The 27,316-nt window shown below is 37.1% G+C and overlaps 2 protein-coding genes across 3 annotated transcripts; one reads left to right on the top strand and one right to left on the bottom strand.

The window, feature by feature from the left end:
- Positions 1–239: 239 nt before the first annotated feature.
- Positions 240–23,268, bottom strand: cfap54 (cilia and flagella associated 54). 2 transcript variants are annotated; one of them, XM_081615755.1, is made up of 57 exons: positions 23,013–23,268; positions 22,705–22,810; positions 22,303–22,452; positions 21,980–22,145; positions 21,219–21,277; positions 20,782–20,925; positions 20,448–20,558; positions 19,455–19,553; positions 18,989–19,181; positions 18,731–18,835; positions 17,981–18,093; positions 17,608–17,719; positions 17,043–17,128; positions 16,771–16,908; positions 16,488–16,635; positions 16,336–16,385; positions 15,352–15,480; positions 15,004–15,238; positions 14,727–14,860; positions 13,737–13,931; positions 13,567–13,659; positions 13,297–13,485; positions 13,081–13,220; positions 12,844–12,991; positions 12,560–12,715; positions 12,356–12,478; positions 11,511–11,633; positions 11,277–11,397; positions 10,830–10,913; positions 10,451–10,577; positions 10,129–10,231; positions 9,243–9,328; positions 8,957–9,154; positions 8,640–8,800; positions 8,404–8,561; positions 8,107–8,316; positions 7,811–8,010; positions 7,482–7,617; positions 7,015–7,144; positions 6,676–6,837; positions 6,388–6,600; positions 6,150–6,237; positions 5,855–6,025; positions 5,688–5,754; positions 5,361–5,546; positions 5,194–5,280; positions 4,726–4,842; positions 4,519–4,566; positions 3,994–4,135; positions 3,664–3,833; positions 3,369–3,523; positions 3,186–3,267; positions 2,686–2,845; positions 2,272–2,429; positions 1,433–1,579; positions 1,216–1,336; positions 240–533 (listed from the first exon to the last, which is right to left on the bottom strand). In XM_081615755.1, the coding sequence occupies exons 1-57, from the start codon at positions 23,156–23,158 to the stop codon at positions 406–408; spliced, it is 7,707 nt and encodes a 2,568-aa protein (XP_081471881.1). In that variant the 5' UTR covers positions 23,159–23,268; the 3' UTR covers positions 240–405. The 2 variants fall into 2 exon arrangements, with proteins under 2 accessions (XP_081471881.1, XP_008425317.2); XM_008427095.2 differs by having other exon boundaries at positions 13,081–13,199; positions 23,013–23,267.
- A 1,317-nt stretch (positions 23,269–24,585) lies between these two features.
- Positions 24,586–26,278, top strand: LOC103475461 (alpha-crystallin B chain). Its single transcript, XM_008427097.3, has 3 exons — positions 24,586–24,879; positions 25,068–25,190; positions 25,267–26,278. The coding sequence occupies exons 1-3, from the start codon at positions 24,700–24,702 to the stop codon at positions 25,456–25,458; spliced, it is 495 nt and encodes a 164-aa protein (XP_008425319.1). The 5' UTR covers positions 24,586–24,699; the 3' UTR covers positions 25,459–26,278.
- The last annotated feature ends 1,038 nt before the right edge of the window (positions 26,279–27,316 follow it).

Below are 27,316 nucleotides of genomic sequence, written 5' to 3'. Positions count from 1 at the left end.
TGCTTAATTGTTTTATACTTTTATTTATCAAATACAAATGAAGCTGCTATTCAGTTGGTTAATTTCTATCTTACCTCAAAATAGGGCGTGGTCAAAAGAAAAATAAATATGCAAGGGAGCAAATATTTTTAAAAGCACAGTAAATGTTAAAAATTTAAGAGTGAAAGTAAGAAAGAAATCATTTTCTTAAAGGTTTAAGTCAAGTAAATTTTTAAATTATTAAAATTAGGATTGTGCACTCTTGTTGTTTCTCAGCTCAAATTTTATTTGTATTTTATAATTGTATTGTTGTAATACAGAACAAAGATAACCCTGTAATGAAATGCTGCATAGGTTATACAAAGGGAAGCAAAATCTCCTGCCTCTTAAAATGGCAAATAGTCTAATGGAAACTTTTGCCATTCATCAGCTTTCATGGCTCGGAGAGAAAACTGCTTGAGAATCTTTCTCAGTGTTATCAGACGGGTGCTGACTCTGATGTGATGACTGACCAAAGGCTGATCCTTTCACGTTGCTAACATTCAGGACTGAATCTGTAACAAAGGAGGCAAAGCAATTTTTCAGCAATTTTCTTAGTTCTTGAAGGTTAATTCTTCAACTCTGCTAATTTATGTGGACTAGTTTTTGGTAGCTTTACAAGCTCTTACCAAACACTGGGGGGATTCATAGTTTCTAGCGAACAATGGCAGACAGATTGTTTGATTTCTGAATAAATCTCACCAAGGAGCGCATCCTATCTTGTGTTGCTTGGTATTTCATACTGAAGAAATCATGCCATAACTACACTATGTTTGGAATTACACCGCAAAGCTATTTAAAAAATAAAGTTATCTCCAGCTTAGTTAGCACCATAATTCATTTAAACTACTCTGAGAGACGTCAGTCTTGTTGAAAGAAGTTAGTGTTTTAAATCCAGGACTCAACGAGATACTTCCCAAATAAAACAAGAAACAAATTACAACAATACAGTCAAAAGCATTAACAAGTTTTTATTAGGAAGCCTAGAATACTATTTGTTAAAGTATGAGCTATAACATCCTTTCATGTAACACGCAATAAAAGTGATATTACAACTGGGTTTGCAAAAAGCGCCAAATGAGTGAAGAGTTTATTTTCGTGTGTTTCTCTGAGATGGTCATTCTTTTAAGCTTTTTAATTAGAAAATTCACAAATAATTAGCCGCTTGTGCCCTGTGTATGTGGGTTCATGTCTTACCAATCTGCACAGTAATTTTGTTCAGCATGTCGAGGTAAGGGAGGTAGATGTTTCTGGGTCCGGGTGGAGAGAAACTTACATTTCCATCAAGCAATATTATATTTTCATCAAACAGGCACAGCTGAGACAGAAGGTCAAGAGGTTAACTGTATGTATTTCCCTTCTATCAGTACAATGACAGAATATATGTAGTGAGCTTCATCTTATTTTTGCGTACCTGCTTTTCCAAGAGTTTCTGTGTCAGTCTGAGAAGTGTTGTGCTTGGTTCTTTTTTCAGGTCACTGAGCAACAACGTGGCTCGAGCAAGAGTCAGAACAGACCTGGGTGGCATACATGTCCGTCCTGACAGGAGATTCACTGTTTTCTAAATAACAGATATAAGGAGAACCTTAGTTTGTCATAGTCCTATTTGATGGACAGAATTTACAGAATCAATAAAGTGAAAAAGAAAAAAGAAAATGTGGATGTGACTAATTTGTGGTTGATACTCTCAGGGTGCATATTCCCTAACCCTAAATCCTAGCTATGACTTGATTAGGTTATTTCTTTTAGCCGTGTTGGTGCTAAAATTAAGTGTGGTGTAATAATGAAACTATTAAAACTGGCAACAAGATTGCACAAAAAAGCACTAAACAACATGTAAAAGACATATCAAGTCTATGATAAAAAGAAGTCCCAAGTATACATTTTGCTAAGAGATCTGAAGTTAATTTAAAAACTTAGAAGCAGCTAAAAAAAATGAAAAATAAATATTTGAAAAGCATGAATAAATGACATTTACAAAAAAAACATTCATGTTTCTTACAGACAACTAATTTATTGTTATTACAGGTCATTGACAATGCATGACATTGATGACTTCCTTATAACATGAGTTAACTCTTGTTCTAACACATGCAAAAAACGTGACAGCTTCTGACAAGATGCATGCTGTCCATTCATTACAACATAAATTCTGTATGGCATGCATTAATATGTTGTGAAAAGTGCCCTTAATTATTATCTAAATTTCTAAAAATAGAGAAAACAAAAGGTTGCCCCTGTTTGTGTTTGTACCTTCAGGATTGCCATGCACTCATCAATCCTGTTTCTCTGTGCTTCTAATTCTACAGCTTCCACCATAAACAGAGCTTGAATATCTTTGTCTCCCCACTGCAGACATTCATCCAGTCCCTGCTGTATCACCTGATATATTTCTTCATTAATGTTCTTACCTTGAAAGACAAAATGCCATTCATTAGCACACAAAAAATAAATTAATCGTATAGTTCAACTTCTGTTATCATACCGCATGTCACTCATAAGGAGATCAATAACATCAATAATTATGGTTTTCTTATGTTTTTTAGAGTGCTATTTTATTTATACTCATACTTACGAATCATTTCTGCAATATTATTGTAAAATTAGCATGAAATTGAATCATGAAACACTCGGAGGGGGGAAAAAAAGTCTAAAAGCTTCTAAAACCTGGAAAAAGAGTTGCAATTGCAGGGATGTTAGCAGTCAGGCAGTGGACCAGAGTGAGCCGGCAGCGCAGCCACAGCAAAATTCCAGTTCTCTCCTGGGCTTCAACAGCCCTGGGCATGTCTCTATCCAGGTTGTCTGGTACACTGCAGTCCTTGGTGCCCTTAACAAAACATAAAACACATACTGTAATTATTCAGTGCAGCACAACAGAAAACACTTTTATAAAGAAGGAAATTAAGGAGAAAGAAGCAGTATATTAAAATTGAGAGCTATCCTGAATGTGGTTCTACAAGTTATTAAATATAGGAACATACGTAATTTGTGAGATATTTCTTTTTAATAAGGTTTTTGTTATTGGTAAAAAAAAACAAAAAAACAAAAAAACATTTTTAGGGCCTGGTGAATAGTAGGTAAGGTTTTTTTAAATTTATTTATGTATTAGCATGTAAAAAAAAGAGAAAAAATTAAACGCTTTCTTTTGGACACATGTGCCACTTTACCTGTTTACTTCCAGAAGGGGATGGTGTCAGAGTGACAGGAGATGTCTGCAGCAACACCAAAGCTGAAACTGCAGCCTCAAAGCTAGGGGAGAGCAATCAAACATGGCAACATAGAAAACTTATACAAATACTAAGGATGTAAAGACATAACAGTTGCCTTAATCCACTTTGAAGTGTGGGTACCTCAGTGCATAGTTTTCTTGCTGTCGACAGAGGTTAGCTTTAAGAAGGTTGAACTCCACCACCAGTTCCAGTTTCTCAGCTTCGCTGCAGGTAAGAGAAGTGAGCTGCTGCGTAGCAAAGGAAAACAAAGTGGAAGCTCCTTCCAACAAAATAAACTATAAAAGAAGAAAATGACACATTTTCACACATGGGCCACCACTTCCTCAGAATCTGTGTTTAAAGTGCCAGGAACAGTTAAATACAGAACAGGCCTGCAGCAAGCAAACTTGCTGGGATAGAACTTATACACTCTTACCTTGATCCTTTCTGGAGATAGCTCCGTCTTCTCATTAGCAAAAGAGACAATTTTCGCTTTCTCTATTTCAGGGGATGATCCCTCTGTTTCACGTCTCTCCTGCTCATCTTGTGCCATATCCTTTGTATGCACTTCTTCACTTTCTGGGGTAGAAGAACTTTCTTCAGGATCTGAAAAACAATAAGTCTTTATGCAGAAAAATCTATTTTGATGTACCTCAGAAGTTACAGTTTAATGCTTAGATTTGGCAGCCTTTAACACAATGTTCTTTTGCAAACATACTGATCACACAAAACAAAGTTAACAAAGAACAGCTTCTTCCTTACAGACCTGGCACAGGACTGCCACGTACAGACTTGGTGATTGCTAAGATTAGTTGAATTCGAGCGAGGTTGAATTTGGAGCACAGCGTGGGACCGTACAATGTGCAGACCTCATAAGTAAAGTCACAGTTCACAAGGTCTTCCACAGCCTAATCATAATCATAAACGTCACAGATTAGATTAAAATAAAACAATGTTATTTGACAAATTCTACAGCATTTATAGTTTCAGTTAGAAGTTCACTAATCAGCATAAATTTTACATTTATTTTTGTTTCCTTAAAAATGGTGGTTCCAATAAATCATTACGAGCCAGAAATTAAACTGAGAACAATGCAGATGATAATAATGCAAACATCTGATAGACACTGCATTTTTTAACTTGGGGTAAAAATCCAGTAGCAAGGAAAGACCATATCAACAGTATATTTATCTCATTTATTTGTAGATAAATATGAATAGATGTATAAATACATCGAAATGGTTTTAATTAACTGATTTGAAAGTGGAGTCATAGAAATTGTGTACTTTACCTCCACATTGTCAGGAAGAGATGCGTTGCTGCAGAAAGTCCTCACATGCTGTTTAAAAAGCATAAATACCGTTAAAATCAGGTTAGAAAAACCGTATTTCTGTTGTATGAGCACACCTAATCATCTGAGAATAGGAAGGGAGTGCTGTAGAAAAATGCAACAATATTAACATATTTCAAATGGATTAAAGAAAAAAGGTAAACATACTTGTAGATTTGCTGTCATGTGGAGTCCATATGGAAGAAAAATATCTGCTCCTTGAGTGAACTGAATAGCTTCTGCAATGGCTTCAGTAAACATGCACAACTCTGTGAGAGCACGAATCTGCAGAAAACAGTCAGATCAGGTAGCAAAGAAAGATTTTCATGTTAAAAGAGAAGGTAATATCATAAATGTTGTATTTTAATTCTATGAGTGAGTTTTATCTGACAGTGTAATTGTTATAACATTGTGCTACTCCTGCTCCAATAGGATGGTTCAGAGTCATCAAGTTGTCTTTTCCTCTATGATATCTGTGCATACAGAAGTGTTTGCTCTCTCCTCAGATAGAGACAATGAACAACTTCGCCCTCCCAGCTTACAAGCTTTGATGAATCTCCAAAACCACAGTTTGGTTTGACATGATAGGGTTCATTTCTCACTGATGATTAACACAGCAGTAACTACGATCCTGACCTTGAGGATCTTGGCTTCAGCCGTGCGGTGCACATCTCTACACACGGGCCCCACAAAATAGAGGTAAAGGGCTAAAATGGGAAAAAGCTGAAAAAACAGAGTTTAACAATAAAGTTTATTTCTTTTACGAATTGAAGTTCAAATTGAGGACAAATGTTAATAAATACCGTAATGTAGTAGCCTGTGATGAAGAGCCAATGGCAAACAAAGTGAAGACTTGCTACTGTGGTGTCGACTTGAAGCCTGTGGGGCTCAGAAAAAAGGTCAATGCCAGGAAACAGTTCATCCCTAATGCTGTGTGAGGAGTACTGCAGATCCTTCAGAGGTTGAGCCATGGAGCAACACAGCACACACTAAAGAGGATGAGCAGACACCATGTCAGAGATGATACAAGGAAAAGAAATTGAGTGACATGCTCATGACATTTTCATCATTTTGTCACATTACAGCCACACATTTCAGTGTACTGTCATAACATTCCTGAGAGAGATTACCTTAAAGAAATGAGCAGACAGCCGACAACGCTTTGTGCGCTTCCTGATATCAGAGGTCGAAATAAACCTGCAAATTAAAACACGCGCCTCAGCAGAAGTGTATTTTTAATGGGACATTGCTTGAAAACACACACAAAACGGTATATCAACATAAAAGTCCAACGTACTGCGCTATCTTTGCAGTGAGCACAGCACCTTGCAAGCATCCCCATATACCAGCTTGCTTTACAATGTTTTGCGAGAAGCTGCTCTCAAAGTTAACACCGTCCCATTGCTGGATGACACCTGAGCTCTGGAAAATGCAGTCTACGGCTTTACTCCAGCAGTAGTGTGCAGCACTAGAGGCAACACAACACAAGCAGATACAAAAATTACTGAGCAAATGACAGAAAAATTATGACGTAAAAAATGCACACATTCTTGTTGATTGGTCCACATAAACCCATCTAAATGTTTTCTAACCTTATGTTTCCAGTATAAAAGTGCAGGTTTCCAATTTCATGCAGAGCTAAAATGTGAAGGGAGTCGGGACCGTTGGCCTGCAGGGCCTCTGAGGAAAATCAAGAGAAAAGAAAGAACAATGAGAGCTTCTTAAGCGCCTATATGCCTACACTGTAATTTACACAAATATAGTTACTTTGTCCTTTCATTCTGCTTCTTTCAAAAAAAATATACAATAGTAGCGATTATGAGTTCTTACTGATGGAGTTTGTGTAAGCAGCAGTAACAGTTGGTACACCGTTAAGGCTGATAGGAAGCCTGTAGATAGCGTTTGTAGAACTAAAGTCCTCCTCAAGCAGGTCATCAGGGAGGAGGTCCGGAGACGTAACAACTGCTGGGCTGAATGTCACCTCGCTTGCTGGACGGCGAGTACCTCCTCTAGTTTGACAAGTTGGAGTCTGTGGTGTAAAGCCTGAAGGATGACATTAGCAGCGGTTTTACTGCAGAGGAGCACATGCACCTGTTGTTTAATAAGCAATAAACTTACAGGGCTGTGTGCATGCTAAAAGCTGCACAACTAATGAACGACTATGCTGGAGGAATGGAAGACTGGGCGATCTTTTCCTGAGGGCTTCACGAAAACAGCTGAGGCTTTCTTCCACGTCAAGGGGAACACGCACAAGCGACATAGCCAGGGGCAATTCTGAAACTTCAGCACAAAACATTTTTGCATTGTTTTACGTTTTCTATTTATTTTGCACTAAGAAATTTTACTTTTAATTGTTTGTCTTTGGAAGATCTGGATTATTTTTTGTTGCAAAAGAAATATTCTATATGACTCTGTTCAGCGCTTTTCTAATGAATGAAGCATTTTGTCCAATCAAACCTTTCAGTGAAAATGGATCCTTAGTAGAAGGAACCTTTTTAGCTCCCTTTTTGTGTGCGGTCTTTTTCGGTGCAGGGGGTCGATTCCACACACTGAGCAGCTGGTAGCCTGCATAAGTTCTATTAGTCATCTATGTTGAAAAAAAGAGGAGGACACAAACAATTCAATGCACACAATACACAAATGCACAAGACCTATGATCTTGGTATTGCACTAAAACCTCCCTCAAGTCTCCGGCAACACGCATTGTTGAAATACTATTGGCAACTTAGGATGTTTCTTTTTTTTTTTTAAATAATAAAAGGATATTCTTAAAATAAAGTAAAACCACACAGGAATAATTTTCAGATGGTACCTATTGTTGCAATGTGACCTAAAGTCTCGACTTGCTTTGGTTTGTAAGTGACTTTTTGGTTTTGTATCATCACACAAAGCAAGATGTGATTTCTGTTTTATGCATGCCCTACTTTCTTCCCAGTGGTGTTCTCTGTCTTGACATGGTGTGGTTGTGGGAATGCAGGTCCTTTAAAAGAAGAAATTCTTTCAAGCAGGTTCCTTTGAGCGTGAACCAACAGAGGAACTATCATCAGGGCGTAACGTTCCCTGGGGACAAATATAAATTAATTTCAAATTTAAAGTCTTCAGTCGCAGGACTAGGTCATAGAATGAAACTGCAAAACATCTAATAAATCTGTATGAAACACCCTTGCTTTACAAGCATTGAGCATAGCATAGTGCAAAAGTATTTATGCCACTTTAACCTTTTTATTTCTTTTAAAAATAATAATTCATTCACCGTGTGTATGAGTTATATAGTAAGGCAAAGTGTGCCAGGGTCTCCCATTTTCCACAGAAATGAAGCTGCTCAAGAGTGTATAACACCAAAGTTCGAATCCAGCGCAGGTCCACCACGAAGCCGTCATCGTAGGGCAGCGAGTAGTGGAGACGCGACTCAAGTTCTTCAACGGTCACGTCGAGATTGTACAAACTCCAAATCTGGTGGGAAGATAATGAAAGAAAGTGACAGAAACCCACAAAAATATCAAAAACCTTACACAAAATGTTCATCTCTGAAAGTAGAATTAGGCGGACCTGAAGTTTAGTCAGCATGTCCAGCATAAAATCAGTGGCTAGCACCAGAAGAGGGGTGAAGATAGCTTGCAGCTCATCAGTTGTGACCGGTGGGAAACTTTTATTTAAAGCACCATTTTGTACCATTGCAGTAAGCTTGTGGTTGTGGTCCCACACAGATTGACACGTGTACTGCAGAGTTGTCCAGTGGTTTCCACGATGGGCTAGTACCTGACAAGATGACAATTAGGAACACCAATTGAGTAAGGTACAAATATAGCAGCCAAACATTCCTGTTTATCGTTGCGTCTTGTATACCATTGCTCTGCGAAAATGTAAAGCAGCATTTTCAACAAAATTCAGTAGTACATAAGAACTCCTTCGCTGCATATCTTTTTGCGGATCCGTATTTTGAAGGAGGGAGTATTTCTTAGCACTGCTCCTCCGTTTTGGCACCTGGATAACCTTTCTAACAGCTAGAAAAAAGAAGCATCAACCTATAAAAAATGCCACATTATACTTCATTAAAGTCTCTTGTTAAGTAATTTTCTTACCCTCCCTTTGTTTCCTCTCTATTTTTGGAGTCACCATGTCAACCGTATGGCCAGAAGCCTTTGGTAATTTCACTTTATTTTCAGAAGAGGGCAGAGAATGCTTCCTTATCATGATGCCAGAGTGAGCGAGAGAGAACCAGCAGATATCAAGCTGGCTGTACCTAAGCAAAGTATAAAAAAAGCAAAGGTTTCACTGCAATCTGAAATCATTGATCATAAAATGTACAATATCTTGTTTTTAAAGATAAAAGTAAATATCGGCATAATGTTAACAGAAATACAGTGCTGCTCAGAGGAACTTGATCTTGACTGGGAACCTTTCGTTCAGATGCCCTTCGTTAATCAGCTCCACGCCCTCGTAAAATTTTGCTAAATGTGCCGTAGCCATGCAGTAATTAAGGAAAGATCTCTCTGCTCTCTCATCAGCTACTATGTTCCTCAGGTGAATCCGCTTCTTGTTGCGTTGCACCACAAAAGACATCAAAAACAGTAAATGCTCCACTATGTGCAGCTCTCTAAAAACACACACACACGAAAGTTGTTAGTCCAAACTACTACACTGCAATTTGAGTGTCATTGACCATCGATATCCACGAACGATACCTGAGAGTTTTCAGATTCATCAGCAAGCTCCGTGGCAGTTTCTTCCTAAGCTTTCTTCTTAGCTCCTCAGCTGTGGTTATGGCCTGCTATAAAACACAAGAAAGGCTTCACTGAAAAAAAAAGCTGTGCAGATGCATAACACATTGCTTAAATTTTCTATATATTGTTCCTTGAAATGTTGCAAAATGTTTTGCAATATTACAACAAATTCCAACCTAGACTTTCCCTGGGTTAGTTGAACACATAAACATGCTTGGACCTAAGCCATTCATTGGCTATATGTTTTGGGTGAGGGTCGACCTTCCACCCGACCTTCCATTCTTCTGCAAACTTTACAGGTTTTCTTCTAGGATTACTCTGTATTTAGCACCAACTATCTTCCCATCAACTATGATCTGCTTACCCACAGCATGGCGGTGTTTTCAGGCTGAGGTGCCGATAAAGTTTTCTACCAAACATAAGTGTTTCGAATGCAGGCCAGAATGTTTCACTTTTGACCTCCTCTGGCCAGAGCACATTCCTCTACATCTGTCCTGTATCCCCCACATGGCTTGTGGCAAGAAGAAAAAATAACTTATGTGTTTGTTTCAACTTATGTGCCACAGTTTAGCACTAATACTCGTCTTGTCAACAGATTTTCTCACCTAAGCTATAAAACAGTAGACGTTATTGGACAATTTAAAATCCATGTATTATTTTGCTTTCATTCACAATAATGCATAACATTTTGTTGTATCAAAAGTAAAAAATTACAAAGAAACACATTGATATTTATGGTAGTAACACAAGTTATGAAAAAGGTCCTAATATATGGACACTTTTGCTATGTGCTCTACACATGCTGTCCATGTCTAAATATGGGCATTTTTGTGTACTTTATGTTCACCTGATATACTTCACTTTTCTTCCGAGTCGTCGTACTCTCGCCTTCTTTACTTTTGCTGTCTTCCGGCTCAGATTTTGGGGCTAATCCCAAAATTTCATCACGTCTGCAAGCGTAGTGAAGAAAAGCAGTATGATCAGTGCAGTACGCTGTAATGATGAGGCTCACTGTAACAAAACTATTGACTTACTAATTATATCAACTTGGACAGGGATCACATCTATTAATTGAAGCATGAAGATGAACACATTTGAAGTTGATGTTAAAATTTGTTTTCTTTTCCGGCCTAGATATCTGTGAAGACTTGAATGTCAGTAAAACAAACCTGGAGAGAGCCTGAAAAATGGCTAGTCCCCAGTCCAGCACAAGATCTGGACTGCCTTCCTCCATGGTCCTCCGTAGAAGCAGAGTCGCAAACTCAAGGAAGTATTTTTTACGTTGGAGTTTTATAACTATGTAAAACACACAAAGATCAATCTGGCTTTGAGTGAACTTGACTAAACATTCATTATATTGATTTTATTGAATGGATGAACTTTTAGACAATCAAACAGTAATGTTCTTGTTTTAGGTTGGTTAGAAAAACCAAACTGATAAGTGGCTGAAAATTGAGAGAGATTTTTTTTATGAAATTGTTTTAAGTGCTTCTTATACAGCATCCGTAAATATCTGGTTTCAACTGTTTGTAAAGGTAAGCTACTCACCATTGTCAAAGTTATCCTGCAGTGACCGGCTGGGGAACAGACGGTAAAGAACACTGGGATCTTCAAGGGTAATCAATGAAATTTCTGGAGAAGTAGACAGCTGTGTTTATAAGAATCATTTTTGACTGAGGTGAACTGAAATGCCCTAGCAAGTGCTTGAAAAGTTAATTCACATTTTCTATATTTAATTCAGCTCAGGGCTTCAGAAATTTGTAACATAGCGGCCAAACATGTATGGGGAGATCGTGCAAAAAAGATATTAAAAAGGTTCCACATATGAATATCAATAAATTAACAAAAAACTTCTAACGTTTCAGCACCAGTTATTTTTTTTAGATGGACTAAGGTTTTACCAAATACAATAAAACCTAAACACAAAGTTTTCTCATTTAATTTGCCAAAACTAATTTGAATATATGCTCTTCAAAAGCTGATTTTTGTTATTACCGTTTTGCTTCTCAAGAACCTCCCCGGATTCAATGCATCTTATGCTCTTCACGTGCAGTGCTTTTATCAGCTGGCTCATCTTTCTTTGGCTCTCAGCTGCAGCTATAGCTGCTGCTTTATTCTACACATAGATACATAAAAGCAGAGCTGTTCATAAACCACATTTCATATACATGAATAACTCTAAGTATTATGATAAATGATGAAATAGATTCAGTATGTGTCTTTTCTTACATTCCCAGCTTGAGTAATTAGTTTGCCAAATTTAAAATGTGCATCAAAGAGTTCCTGAACCAGACTCCGCCCACAATCAAGCACAGCAGCAGCTGTATCATATTTTCTGAACGTTTGTAGTGCCTGTGAGTGCAAGACAGTAAAACATAAAGTTTGTTGTTGATGAAGATAAAGGTAAACTCACCAGTAAACTCAAGGAAGTTAAGTCATCTTTGATAAGGTGCATTGTTAAATGGGTTAATATGGCATGTATGTTCTATCTTCAGTAAAATGTGTTGGAAAAAAACTGCCTGGTTTCAAGCTGCAAATTTAATTGAATAAGGAAGAGATCATATGAAGGGGGACATTCTATGCACTACATTTCTATGTTCTTGTTGTGACACAAACATGTTGTTTTCCTCCATTCCTTTTAACTTAAAAAATGTGTTTACATGTTACTGCTTTAGATGATTACCATAGTAGTACAGAATTTATTAGTGTATATAGTTAAAAGTAAAATTACCATTAAAAGTTTATTTAGATTAAAAAATATTTTTTTATTGCCATCCAATGTATCATCTGAGAAATTGTGCAGTCAACAGATGTGAGAAGATAATAAAAGTATGGAAGGGATATCAAAATCACTAAATAAAACTCAGGAAGGAAAGCTTTATCAAGATGTTTTGTTTTCACTACATGCAGTTATTTAACTTAACTCATGATGTGTATTAAGAGAAATGGGAGATCCCCTACATTTTGGACTGGTTTAGACTGGGAAATAATGTGACTGGTGCTCAAATATCCTGCAGTAGTAGATGTACCACAATGTTAAGGTGCAAGCTGCACATAACTGCACACAAACAAACCGTTGACAGGTAGTAGGTGATGCAGGAAATCATGTGCAAAAGGAACTCTGAGGAGTTTCCGGTCCATTTGTGCTTCATAAGAGATGAATTATCCTCCAAAACCACAAAACACTTTAATAGCACCTGGGCATTCAAACAGACACACAGTTGTAAATTTTAAAATTATTTTAAATGTACATATAGTTTTGAAAAATTTTTGCATACTTGCACCACAGGATCGGAAGCGATCTGATGGTAGATCAGAGGAGCTAGCAGCCTGTAGCAGGTAACTACAACTCGTAATGAAGCCCCGCTGTCATTCAAATATATCGCCAGGTCCATAGCCAACATCATTCGCTCGGTCTCTGCTAATCTGGCTTCCTTTATGCACATAAATAAATGCAATTATTTGTGTGAGCTATTATCCGCAGTATCGTTAACACCAGCAATAGAGACATCATGCTTTCCACATGAGGTCGCTTTGTGCTAGAAGACGTGGACATATGTACCTGTTCCCATATAAACGGTCCTCTGTCACCACATGTATCCCAATGGAGAGACCCCTGTTGAATGTTGATTTCTGTCTCAGTGAAAATGGAATTCAGAAACATCTTGCAAATGTGAGGAGAGGAGTGCTGTAGGGTGTCCTTATGCAGCCTTGAAATTGGGGAATTTTGACAAGTTCATTAGAATTTTAAAAAGGGCTAAATTGAGAAAAAGTGAACTGTATATGTTTCCATCCTCACCCACTGGAAGCAAATCTGTCGCGTTTGCTGTTGGATGAACAGTCCGGATCGATGTATTGACACCACAGTTTCCTGCAGGCTCTTTTAGCAACAGCGTACTGCCCTGTTTCAAACGCCACCTGGGAGAGAAGGCAACAAAGCTACATGAACATGTACATTTCTGCCTTACGTTTCTTTGTCTCCTTGGTAGAGTTTATGTCTGTGTACGTAATTTACCTGAGCCAAGTGAGCCCATGTGGAAAGCACTGAGGTGGGAAAGCATGCCAGCACTGGTAATGTTGTATCCCCTATAGAGTTGCCCACCAGCTGCCACTTGCTGTCATAGGCTGCTACAGCAAACACGTACGTCTGGTTGGGCTGCAGACCCTCGACCCTGAGCAAACACTCACCACAAACCACTGGCACCTACAACATAAATTGAACAGATATACGTAGATAAAAGTATTGGTAATTTCAAACAGTGTGCCTTTCAAAACTAAACGGTACCATATTCCCAGTTCCTGGTAAAGTGCATTCACCAAGGCGGACTCTAGAGTTGGCAGCCTGGACTGTTCGCCCACAAAGCTGATACCAGCTCACCTAAAGAAAGGGAGATTATAAGGGACAGAAAAACATAGGTTGTGTGGAAAAATTAGCTCAATATAAGCAAATCTCACCCGATTTTTCAAGTCATACTCAGCAGGGGCAAAAGTAATGGAGTGGTCAGTTCGAGAGATTAGCATTGGTGCAGGTGGAGCTTTTTCACCTTCGTCTTGTTCTGTTTTGTGCTTTTTGTCGTTGACATTCCTAACAGTGGCCATGTATGTTTGCATCTCATCCAGCTCTGCTTTTTCTACCAGGACGAAAGCTTCCTAAAGACAGTACATGAGCACCCTAGTTGAATACATATTATACATTATTCAACAATATTTGTTTCTGTCATCATCAAAACATCAAGCTAAATATGAAAAGAAAAGAGTATTCATTTTAACCATGTGGAACATGTCTGGATTTTACATAAACGCTCCTTGCATCTTTTTAAGGGCAACTACATTGCTGTATGTTTTAATATTTGCCACATAGAGCAAAATATGTCTGTTGTTTTTGTAACGCATTAAGTCATGTTCAGTAAATTAGATGAGTTCTGATGAAGCTCGGTTGTCAGATTAAATGTACCTTTTGAAAATAACAACCTTATGCAGGAATTAAACATATGTTCAATGAAGCTCATATTTCTGAATGATGATGTTTGTTTTCATGCAGAAATGTGCTCTGACTCAATATTACAACTTTAAATGGCATGTTTTATGAGATATAGATTGAAAATTGATCATAATTTACAAAATCAAGGTTTGAAAACATCAGTTTGTGTGTAGTTAATTGATATAATGTTTTACTTACTGAATTGAGTCACTGAAATCTTTCGGTATTATATAATTTATTGAATATGACTAGTTTCATTTGATCTGTTCATGTTCAAAGATAAAACAAACTAATTCTGAAGTTTCAACACACAAGATAATTAATTCGCAGAAGGCATTTCTATATGTTCAGATAAATGTACAATTTATACAATTGTAGATTAAAAGGAACAGAACATTTTTCCCACAAAACGGATTGAGTTTTATAGTTATATGCGTAAAGCATATTAAGCATAAATGTTTAACCTCTAGGAGACTTCTGATGTTGCTGCTTTCATCTGGCTGCCCTTTACTGTGCTCCGCTGATGCTTTCTGCATCATAAAATGAGCTTTTGATAGCTTATTCTTCTTGATCCGATGCAGCAGATCAGACTCTTTAACTGAAAAAACAAAAAACAAAGCTTCAGCAAAATCCTTTATTTTTGAATTTGCACATTAATAACATTTAAAGGATAGGGACATTTTAGCTTCTATTGTAATCAGAACTATCTATGCATTACTGTATCATAGCAGGAAATCAAACCTTCGTTTAGCAGCATTAGCTTGACAGAAGCCTTGTGGTAGATGATTTCCAGCCCTAGATAAAAATCCTTGGCCTGCAAAAATAATTCTTTGGACTTTTTGTCCTGTTTTCCTTCAGTTATTGACTCTCCCTTAGTCTCCTTTTCTTCTTCAACCTTTACAGTGTTTTCATCTGTTCCATTTTGCTCTTCAGCTGGTGTAATGGATGGACTACAGTGATGAAGGGACTTACATTTCTAGCAGAAAAAAGGGATTTGTTTATTGAATTTTCACAATTCAATTGGAAATTATGCATTAAGAAGTAAAATCTTTATATAACTTTGCATTACAAGAAAGATCACCTGCTTACCTGCATGCAGGCAGTGTCAGTGATGGCTGAGTGATCTTGTGGAATCAATTCAGAGACACCATTTGACAAAGCATCAAGTCCCTTCTTTGCCACTTCACACACCTTCTTTAGTAGATTTGTGTTTGACTCCTATAAAAGTAGAACTTTAATGTATTTTATTGATATTTCATGTGCTGTACAAACACAAAGAAAATGATGTTTAGAGGAAATAAAAGTGTTCAAGAATGATCATAACCACTTAGTTTGGAAGTTGGCTATTTACTAAATAGAAACCACCTGTCTGTAATTTGATCTTACTATAAATACAGCAAACATGTAAAAGAAGATGCTCTGGTTCTGTCGGATAAAAATAAAATCTTTTAGCCAATGTACAATTCACACAGTGTGTCAGAAATTTTAAAGGGACAGAATTACGTATTTTCCAGTCATATAGTGCTATTCTATAGCAAAATAAAGTAACTATGTTGCCTTCGGTTGTTATAAAAAATGACTTAAAAGAAATTTGAAGCATTGAAATTGGGTCTCTGTCTCTTCAAAAACTCTGCCTACAGGAAATCGTCACAACATCGCTCCTGATAAAGATGATGATAACAACACGTAGGCAACAACAACATTTTTATCAGTGTTATATAATGAATCCAGGAATCCAAGTGAATGGGAGAAAGCCCAGACTGTACTGTAAGCAGAATTTAAATCAAGCGCAGGAATGCAATGGCCAGGCAAAGTGCGGGACAGTTCCTGAAGAAAACCTATCAGACACTGCAAAAAGCTTACAAATTTAGGTTCAGATTACAGCTGTTTGCTACATCTAAATGGTAAAAACAAAACAAAACAAAAACAGATTAGATAACCCACAATAATGTGTTAAATTGACAAAGACAACAGTTTTTAAATTTGCACTTCTAAAAAGATAAAGCTATTTTGTCTCAATCTATCACATAAAATACTTGTCCTTTTGTATAGTAATTTAAGTCGCTCACACACCTTAAGAAGAGAAAAGGAGCTTTGTTTCATGTCCTCAGATCTTCCACAAACTGCCATAAAGAAATAAAAAAGTATCTGTAAGTCTGTAAGACGTTATATGTTCCTGTGTTTATGTGGCTCTACATGAAGAACGACACAGAGGCATTTCTCACCTGATCGCTCTGCCTGATTAATAAGGCCAGGTACTCTCTCAACATGTTCACCCAACATGTGGATCATCTCTGCCACCATAATGCAGTTAACATTGGCCACCTCACAGATAATGGCCACATCACACATCACAGAGAGACACCACAGCAACTGCCAACATGTTCACACGAAACATAAAAACAAGAAAGCAGACTAGTGGATCCTCCCTTTTCTACAAGGTCGAAATTATTAATTGACTTCTTTTACATATGGCTTTTTAAGCAATATTTCCTAGAGAAAACAAACCTTGTCATAGCAATGTAGCCTCTGTTGATCATTAATAGAGTCTTGGATTTCCAGGTAATGATTTTGCATGATATTTTTTATTCTTTTCCAAAGAAATACCAAAATATCAAAAACAAGGTCTGGATTAGGCTGCAATTCCTGCAGAAAACATGCATGGATAGGATATCTGTAACATGTGACTCTAAAAATCCATCCTCTGAGTACTTCTTCAGTCTGGTGTCTAAAAACATCCAAATGCAGCAATAAATTAAACACACAACATGGAAACTTACAGGATCAGGGCCAAAAACACACAGATGCAGGGTGTCGACCAAGCAAACCAGCTCATCGCTCACGGCGTAAAATAATTTTTGCCTGTCTGTAAAAAATTTTGAGGAAAAATAGAAAAAAAAACCAACCATATTTTAATGCAATAATAGGTGCAACACCAAAGGGAGAATATCCTTTACTACTCACATATTATTTATATAATCTACAGCATCTTATTTAATTTTTCTAACAATTTTTATTTTATTACTTTTTGGATTTTGTTACACAGTATACCATACTTCACTGCTGCTCCATTTTTTATAAAAGCTGGATTTATTTCCTTTTCTCTGCTAACCGGCGGTCCTAAGCAATGGGTGGGGGAGGGTTTAGTTATTTGTTTCTAAAAACTCTAACTGACTAATGCCTACTCAAAGGTTTCTAGTCAATATTATAGTTAAATACTGCTTAGACTTAAATACATTTTAAACAAAGTCTCCTTAATGAGTATTAAAGTCATGTGTAAGAAAATGCATTTATAACTATAAATGTTAAAAGTGCAGACGAACTCCATAATAGCTTTATTGTTACCATCTTTTTTGTCCTCTCTCGTACCCTCTCTCTGAGAGTACAGCAGGTTGCTGTAACTGTAGAGCAAGGTGAGCTCACGTTCTGCCTTTCTGAAAGGCGTACCTTCCACACCCTGATGCAGAGAGAGAAGTCATGCACAAAAACTCATTTGAAAACACAGAACGGGATCTTTTTTATTTCTTTAAGGAATAAACATTGACCCTGGTTTGTGTTATTTGCTTCCGAAATAGTTTAATAGTTTTCGTTTTTACTTCAAAGAACACCTTCTATAAAAATGGATACAGAACACAAGAGGGAAAAGGGAAAAACTCAAAATGTTTTGTGACACATCATGTCAGTATAGATAACAGAAGGTGTCTTCAGAGGTACTTACAGACAAAGTATGCAGCATCTCCTTGGTGAGTTCTGAGAATGCTTCTGGCTGCTTGTACGTAAACAACAGTTTGATGAATCTCACTGCAGACATAATCGGTATTTTGTTCTCACCTGGAGAAACAAAATGTCACTTCTTTTAACTTCTTTTAAATATAAACTTGGCTTTTTAAGCAATATTTCTGAGAGAAATAGTGCTTTAGTTAAACTATGGGCGTAAAGCTAAATTTTGGGTGAGAATTTTCCTTTGGAGAGAGGACAAATATCTATCAGTGCTTAGTTATATATTTAAGAAATGCAAAAAATAAATAAGGAAAATACAACAGAAAAATATATTGGACTTTATAATGACAGTGCATATAGCACATTAGATAAACATATAATCACAATCGTCATTTCAAATGACTATGACATTGTAGACACTGACTGCAATCAGTATCTGCAATATTGTGATTGTGAAAGACTGGGAGCAAATGGGATGGTTATATTAGTATAAGTGTCATGCATTCAACTCGGTGCAAATTTTAATAACATAGAAAATTGACTGAACTCTAATTTCCCTTAAAATCCATATCAGGCCTTTTTCTGCCGGCTGGCAGGTACCTTCAGGTACATTCCTTGGAATCTCAATAGAAGAACCTTACATTTTCACTTCTTCAATATGAAATTTTTTAAAACCTTAGTATTCCTTGCATATAACCATCTTATGCTTACATTGGATCAAGAAATGTATTTGGTGATGCTGACTTACCTTCTGTTGCTAGATCCACTATAGTGGATTCTGCTGTCAGTACGTTAGGACAAAAACTCTGGTGATCGTCAGACTTTTGTTCACTGGTACTTAAACTTGCGCCTCCTTAGCAAACATTAACATGAGAAAAAGTCATTTCCCAGTCAGGCCTTCACACTTTCACAATACAAGGTTATCATGTATATATTTTACAACACCTCTATGTTTCATTACATCACTGTTAAAAATGTACTAGTTTGGCGTAATTGTTGCACTAACCAGACAAAATACTCATGCCAGCAGAGAGGAGCTCAATGATAATCTCAAGCAGCTCTGGGTCATCGTGTAGCTTTATTTCCAGTGGACGTGTGTGGCTTTCCCAAAGTGCCTCCGAAATGGCTAAAAATTGTCCTGCAGTGCAGCCAAAATGCGTAAGCAGCATCTGCTCTGTTGGGGTACGAGGCCATGGGGCCTGGGGGAGAGGCAGACTTTACTTGCTGTGTTTTGTAAAGTGTAGAAGTTATACAAAGATTTCTGCATAGAGCTCTGCAACTAAAACATTTAAAATCCAACAAAAGAAGTACTTAATACATGATGGCAAACATTTCATAAAATTAAAAAGCCTTGGAGGACCTGCAAGAAATATGACTGTTAGCAAAAGCTCAAGAAGTGAAAGCTGCTTTTCACTCAAAGATTAGATTTAACATTGTGGTCGGTATCACAACATTCATGTTCATGATATTACATGGGGGATCTCTTTGAGGGTGCTTTTGTTTTTGGTTCTTAGCGTGGTTTTAGGTTTTCTGGTTTCGAAGACTGTCCGCTTGAACATCAAAACACCAAGCTAAATGTGGAGAAAAAAGAAAATAGTTTTAATTTAAACAATTTAAACCGCTTGACTCAATCTTGTATAAGTGTCTTTTCAGTGTAAAATTTCAACACAATAACAGCATCACCATATATTTAAAACAACATTTACTCATTTCTTTCACATACTTTTTTTCACACAATAATATTGAATGATATTAGTCTCAATAGTCAGATGAAACGTATCTTTATTTTAAAAAAACTTTAAGCGGTTTTTAAACATAATTTTCATAAAGTTAACATTTTTAAAACTTTATTAGTTTTATGTAATATTCTAATGTTAAATGCAAAAAAATCACCATAATTAACAGAAACAAAGGCTTAAAAAAGTCTGAGTGTAATTAATTTATGAGATTTGTTCCAGTCAGTGAATTGAGTTACCAAAAGAAACATTTCAGTAACATTCACCGTAGCATACCTAATGTAGTTTACTGACTGTGATCTGATCAAAGCCAGATCCAAAGAATAAAAAAAATCACTTAAATAGAACCTGTTTAACAACATGAAGTAGGATAAAAGATCTCAAGAGCAACACGTACTCGAAATTTCAAAAACATTAGTCTGAGTTTGACAAAGGTTACAAAGCCATTTTTTAAGGTTGATGACTTCAATATTGTGAAATTTGTTATCCACAATTGGGGAAGAAGTGGAAAATGGCTGAATTAAATCAACTCTCTGGAGATAAGTGGGCTAAAATTTCACTCAATTGATGGAAAAGACTGCACTTTGCACTTAATCAGGTTATATTTATGTGATAATACCATCTGCCTGATTATTTGAAACATTTAAGTGAGTCAAAAATGCTAAAACATAAGGAATCTAGAAGGGACTAAGCATTGCTTCACTGCACTATATATCGTAGTCGGCTTACCTTCACAGAAGCTGCTTTGTAAGCTTTCTGAGTTACTTCATTAGTGCATTCAGCCTCTTGTTCCAGGTTAGCCATCTCATTTATTTTTTCAAGAGCTCTCTTAGCAAAATCCTGAAACCAGTAAAAATAATAGATTTGTAAAAAGGGAGGATTATGCTTCCAGGTACACTTCTACAATCCTACCTAAATTTCTAAACAACATTTAATTTTACAATTATGATTTTTCGTTTTTTCATTTCACCTTGGGATCAATAAAGTATTTTTGAATTACACTATAAGTAGTACATTGGAAAAATTCATGAGCAGTTTTTTTATGGATGCAAACGTCTTTCACCTCTGCTTGCAGTTCAGACCGGTTGTCATAGTAACACTGGCAGACTGAACAGTAGAGAGTGACAATAAGTGGCAGATATCTGGGTGTCATCAAAGGGATGGACAGCTCCAAACTGATACTCGCCCACAGAAGGTACTCCAGAGCCTGAAAAGGAGCATAAATAATGCTGTTAGGAGTCATAAATAGGGACGCATTTACATGCATGCTGTAGAAGAGAATAAGTTGGGAGCAACTCAATTATTTTTGCAGACCTTTTCAATTATAATTTCAACATTATACCTGTAGGCTTTATCATAATTCACATCTGGTCTCTCAAGTTATTTCCTACCAACATCCATTTTATCATATCTGTGTTGAGCATCTCTGAAATCACACACTGTTTTGTTTCAGATGAATCATATGAAGAAATAGTACAGAGTCTATGAATTTTAAAGCACCTGCTCACTGCAATTCATAGTCATCAGATAACGGCAAATGTTGTAAATGGACATCGAACCTAGGAGAGATGAGAAAGTAAATGTATTATATAGAGCATGGAAATAATTCTGAAACACAACCTGCAAAATAGTTTTGCATATTTTATGTAATAGAGCAGCACAAGGGGGTGAATCATTGTGAAACAGAAGGTAAATGATATATGATTTTCAAACAATTTCATAAATGAAAAGAAAATCTGACAAGAGTGATGTGCATTTGTATATATAGTGAAAACCAAAGAACACAATAGACAGGTTAATGTAAAAGCTACAGAGAGTTCTAAAGCAGCGTTAAGTTAGACTACAATATGAAAGCTACAGATATCTTACGTAGCACTGTTTAATCCATCATACAAAATGGAAATATCTTGTTATAAATGCAACTCTACCAAGCAATAATTACAGAATCCATCTAGGGTACCTGGAGGAGCTTGCCTATTTAGCAAGAACATTTATTGGCCAAAACACCGTCTCTACATACATGCAGATCTGGTAGAAACATGGCATAAAACATGTACATTTCTAACTTCAGTAAAAAGTAGGAAATAAAAAAAAACATTATGATCCTTTACCACTACCTTTTGTATTATCCCAAGAGGTATACATATTTATGCGATATTCAATATTAGATACAGGTTATTACCCATAATCTGATTTTTTAAAGGCAAAAATATTTTGGCAACTTGTTAATTAATCTCTTCTTACTAGTTGACTTTACAAACCATTGTATATGAGCCAGGAGAGATGTTCATGTTGCTGGAATGCCTGCATCATGATCCTAATGAAGTTCAGCACTTTCAGCAGTACGGAGAGTCCCTTCTGGCTGAGGATGCTGCGCTTTTTCTCTTCCTCAAAGATACATATGGCACAACCAAACATCGCACGCGTCTGGATGCACAGAAAAATACACATTTGTTAATATTTTGTGTACTTGTATACTTGTGTATACAAGTACACAAGTAAGAAACATTTCAGTAATACGGTGCTACGGTGAATTTCAGTAATATTCACCGTAGCATGAATATGTAAAGGTACAATAATGTACCTTTATTGTAAAGGTGCCTTGTTCCAGTTCAAAACCTTCAGGGAAAAAGCAGGCCATAAAGTGGTCCACATCTGTAATGTCAGTTATTTGCACTGAGCTCAACTGCAGCAGGCTAAGACCGTAGCCCTGCCACAGAGCCAGCTGGTACAGCTAGAAATAAAGAGAATAAGGGTCAAATCTGAAGTGTCAGAGGCACATTTGTCAGCTTCAGATAGTTTTGCATGAGACATTGTGTTGCTGTTAACCTACAAGTTTGGTGTGCAATATCATACACACCTACAATAGCTTATGATTCTAATACCAGCATGTTGACTGACAACGTTATGAAGCAAGAATGACATTGACGATGGTGCAAAACAGCAGGAGGAATACAGCATAAATAACTGTTATTTATTAAGGTACCTTATATTCACAAAGGATATCTGCAACCTGCAACAGGTGCTCCTGGTAAAACCTCTCTGGTATTCGGTTTATGTACTCTTTCCGTGTTTTCACAAGTAGGTTAATCCTAAAGACAAAACTATGTTAAAATGTGTCTTGAGAATCTGACAAACAAAAGAGGCTCCTCTGCCTCCAAGTGTACTGCTTTGGAGAAAAAAATAATTGTGCTAAATATTAGCTATATAACATTAACAGTTTTTGTGTGTGAATAAACGTAAATAACGAGGAAATCAGGTGGGTAACGTCATCATACTTTACCACTTTCTTACCCTTTAGCATAAGGGCCATTGTCGCGCTTCGTCGTCGAAGTGACTTGTTTCATGAGCGTTAAAAATGATCCCGTTTCGCGTCTAAAACGTGCAAGGACAGGGTTTTTTCCGTCCAGTTCGCCATAATATGTAGCCGGTAAGGCCATTTCTGTAGATAGAAAAGCATGTGAAGCAGCTGTGAACAAATTTTGAACAAACTCCTTCTCGCTACAGCAATGTTAGGCACGTCGCTATGGCAACCATTGGTAGGCAGGAAGTTGAACAACCGAAACCTCTTTTTGTCTTTCTACTAATTCATTAATTTTAAACAAACTCCTAATGTAATATTTAGTTAATTAATTACGTGTAAATGTAATGTAATTCATTTATTAAATACATTTTACGCCCAAAGTGGGTCATGAAGGTTTTTGGTAAAATCACTCTTAAGTACATTTTTATAAATGTGTGACATTAAGACACTGTCCTTTTCTTTCTGATTTTACGTATATTAACTGGAAATTTAGATTTGTTTGATCTCGAAATCAATTGATTATAGATATATTTAAATATTAGTTGGATCTGTCAGATGCTTTTTAAAACTGTTGGGTTCAGCTTAGTGTATTGTTTTGATTTCAGAGTCAAGGATCATATTTTAGTCCTGTGTTGATTGACAACCAGAGGTTGGATCATTTTACCCATACAACAGCTTATGTTGTCAATCCAAAAAGGATTAAAATTATTATGATTAAAATGTGTTGATAAATTTGACTATTAATTTAAAATATACAGATTAAAAGATAAATCAGCAATCTTATAATCTCCAATACATTAAAAAAAACTTTCCAATGTGGATGATTGTGTCAAAATTACTCAATAGCGATGTAAAAAAAAACCCAACTCACTTGCTGCCAGGGGGGCGGCACAAATATTTATTAGGTTAAGGGGTAATATTAGCTTGGTTCAATAACTTTTTCCCACAAGGTCAGGTATGTTTGGATAGCTTTCTTTCCATTAATAAATAAAATGATAATGTAAAAACTTTGTTTTCTAGAGGGATCACTGTTAATTTTTTTCTCTTTCTGAACAGAAACATTTAAGTAAACAAACAAGCTAAAATAGAAGAAATGTGTAAGAAGACAAATAACGTTTACTTGGAACAACCAATGGCAAAGCAATTTTTAAAATCTGAGCTCATGGCAAAACTTTACGCAGATAAAGTCTCACCTAATGCTGTCCCATACAAACTCATCAGTTTCCATTCAACACCACATCCACTCCACACATAGATCTAAGCTTTTGGCACTTGGTCCACCACTGGCTAAAGCTCTGTAAGCTACTCGCCAAACAAACTCTTGAACACTGGGCAGCGGTATTTCCTGGGGCATAAGCTTGGAGGTATCAGCAATATTCCCAGCCAGTCTCCCGTCATGACTGAGAGAGAGAAACACGGTGTCGGGGGCAGAGTGTGAGACAACAATCAGACAGAGAAAACAGTCAGGGGGATGAAGGGACAAACAGTTGACATCATTGTTCCAGAGAGATCAGCCTGTTGGCACAGTTTCGCTGCCAGTGATGGCATGGGAGGTGAGGGAGGCTTGGTTGGGTTGGGAGGGGAAGACCTATAAATTCAGTGTAGGACTGGAGAGCTGCACCCATCTTAAGCCAAGTTAGACCAGCTCTGAGCTTAAAACCTTCTCTGACTTCCACTATGGATATTCCCATTCAGTACCCCTGGTACCGCCGAGCCTTCCCAAGCCGGTTTTCTGACCTCTCCTTGGCAGAACCTCTTGCTGACTGGCCACTGGTGTGGCCCTTCTCCTGGTCCTTCCCCTGGATGCGACCTTCATTTATGCGCTGGTTCAACTGGCCGGAAAATGGACACAGTGAGGTAAAGTGCTGTTTGGTTCATCTTTTGATGGTACTTCAAGCCTTTGTGTTTCACAATCACATTTGTGAGATTTGTTGTTTAAATTAGAGTTCTAACACCATTAAAAACACCATTAACTTTCTACTGATTTGAAATTGCACTGAGGAAAAAAAACAGCATCTTGCCACTTCTAACAAATTTCTGCACAGATGCGGATGGAAAAGGACCGCTTTGTTATTTATCTGGATGTGAAGCATTTCTCCCCCGACGAGCTGTCCGTCAATGTTAGCGACGAGTTCATCACGGTGCACGCTAAGCATGAGGACAGACAGGTCAGGAAAGATTGCAGAGATCTGCAGAAACTGCAAGCTGCAACTTTTTTAACACTCTGACTAATTCTGCTTTCAGGATGATCATGGCTTTGTGTCAAGAGAGTTTCTGAGGAAGTACAGGCTTCCATCTGGTGTGTTAGGGGCCGACATCACCTCCAATCTGTCATCTGATGGAATGCTAACAATCACGGCACCTCGGCCATATCTTGGGACAGACCGCAACATTCCCATCTCATTTGAAGATGGCTCACAGAAGCAAAAAATGTAGAGTAACCTGACAGCCCTGATACCGATCAAGTATTAACCCACCACTACTTGTTTATATGTTGGCATTTTGGTTAACATAATAGGTCAGACAATTTAAAAAAAATGTAAGCATAACCTGCTGACTTCCAACTTACAATCACCGATGGATTTAGAACATGGTAACCTCTGGAAAAAATTGGATCCTGCATAAACATTTAACATTACATGTGAGTTTAGTCTGCACAATATTAAGATCCAGAGAATAAATGTTCTTATCATAAGCCTATCTTTGACAAATTATAGCCATGAATTTATCTAAAATTACTAAATATATTCCTTTCCTTTACCTGGTGTGTGAATATGAGACAAAGTCTGAGAAAGCTTTGCATTTAGGAGACCAAACTCTAAAAGGTTGGGTGGAGGGGAAAAAGCCTAGACTGCTTAAAAAGTTCTTGTCTAACACTAACATTGTCAGACGTATTAACAAAATGCCAGCTGTGCTCTCTTTTCAGTGGGATAAGGTGCTGGTTTCTGTAAGTGAAGAGATACAGGATCAACGGGAGCATTTGATTGCTTTTTTGTTAATTCAAAATGCCACCAGAAGATTTAGGGCCAAAACTGTATGGAGTGGAAAAAGCAACAGATGGAAAATGACAGGTGTAGGTCGCAGTGTAAAGGATGAGCACAAGAGCCACTTTTTTTCTTCAGATATCTTTATATATTGTTTTCGACAGTGAGTAAATTTTTACTTGTAAACCCAACACTACTATTACTGTTAAACTGGCTATAGCCTCTGGCATATTAACACAGAAAACCATATTTAGAATAAATATTGAAACTCACATTTGTGTTGTTTTTTTTTTTTTCTTTGTTCTGTTGAAAGTATAATTTCACACAACAACAGAGGCTGAAAAGTCAAGTTATTTTATTGTTTAGGCCAGTGGTCCCTAAACTACGGCCCGCGGGCCGGATCCGGCCCGCCTCCACATTTGGTCCCGCCCCGTGAACAATACCAGAGAGCATTCAGATTTTTTTCATAAACCGTATTTTCCAGACGGAAAATACGGTTTTTTCCGTCCGGAAAAAACGGTAACCCTAGCCCCCTGGTGGTTGATTTTTCTTCAACCACCAGGGGGCTCTTTAGCAGGAAGTGAATCATTGGAAGTCAAAATTGGAAATAAAAGAAGAAAGCGCCCATTAAAATGGAATTAGGTTTTACTAGGGGAATTGAAATTTGATGATGTTGTTGATCAGTTGAATAACATTGAGGGGAAGAAGAAGATTTTTCGTTTTTTTTAAATATGAGAATTTGAGGTATAGGTATTAGGATCCAGTAGATGGCAGTAGTGCAGCAATAATGGATGCAAACTGCTGTTGAAATCTAAAGAAGAAGAAGAAGAAGCAGCAGCAGCAGCAGCAGAAGAAGAAGAAGAAGAAGAAGAAGAAGGAGCCCATTTTCATTTAGCACATGCTAGTAGCAGACACGAAGGATGAGCACTTTTACTGTTACAGTTACCGTTGGGAAACTACCGTAATCAGTTCAGTTAAATCTAATCTTGGCAACTTTTTCTTTTTCAACCGTAATAAATTATTTGATTTGATTAAATGATTCAATTGACCTGTTATGACTAAGATTTTGGGTGTCCGCCCCCCTCTGCTGCTGCTGCTGCATCGATGTGGAAAACCTGGAGCGGCAGAGATATCTGCAGCTAAGATGTTTATGTATACTGGTTTAAAATAAAAAAAAAACCTTTGGGATTGTGGCTTATAGTCAGGTGAGGCTCATAGTTCGGAAAATACGGACTATAATCTTTCCTGGATTTTTTCTGTGAAGAACCCAGAGAGGGTTATTTGTTTGTGCTTTCTGGAAAAAAATACAT

Source organism: Poecilia reticulata, chromosome 14 (assembly GCF_904066995.2).
Source record: "Poecilia reticulata chromosome 14, P_reticulata-male-v2, whole genome shotgun sequence".
Taxonomy (NCBI): domain Eukaryota; kingdom Metazoa; phylum Chordata; class Actinopteri; order Cyprinodontiformes; family Poeciliidae; genus Poecilia; species Poecilia reticulata.
This window is presented reverse-complemented; position numbering and strand designations above follow the sequence as displayed.

Excerpts from the sequence above, each read along its gene's own strand:
- cfap54 (XM_081615755.1), bottom strand. The coding sequence starts at position 23,158 with ATGGCCTTACCGGCTACATATTATGGCGAACTGGACGGAAAAAACCCT. Across the intron at positions 4,843-5,193 it reads CTGAAGCCAAGATCCTCAAG|ATTCGTGCTCTCACAGAGTT; the intron begins GTCAGGATCGTA and ends TGTTTTCTGCAG. Across the intron at positions 4,136-4,518 it reads CTCTTCCTGACAATGTGGAG|GCTGTGGAAGACCTTGTGAA; the intron begins GTAAAGTACACA and ends GATTATGATTAG.
- LOC103475461 (XM_008427097.3), top strand. The coding sequence starts at position 24,700 with ATGGATATTCCCATTCAGTACCCCTGGTACCGCCGAGCCTTCCCAAGC. Across the intron at positions 24,880-25,067 it reads CGGAAAATGGACACAGTGAG|ATGCGGATGGAAAAGGACCG; the intron begins GTAAAGTGCTGT and ends ATTTCTGCACAG. Across the intron at positions 25,191-25,266 it reads CTAAGCATGAGGACAGACAG|GATGATCATGGCTTTGTGTC; the intron begins GTCAGGAAAGAT and ends TTCTGCTTTCAG.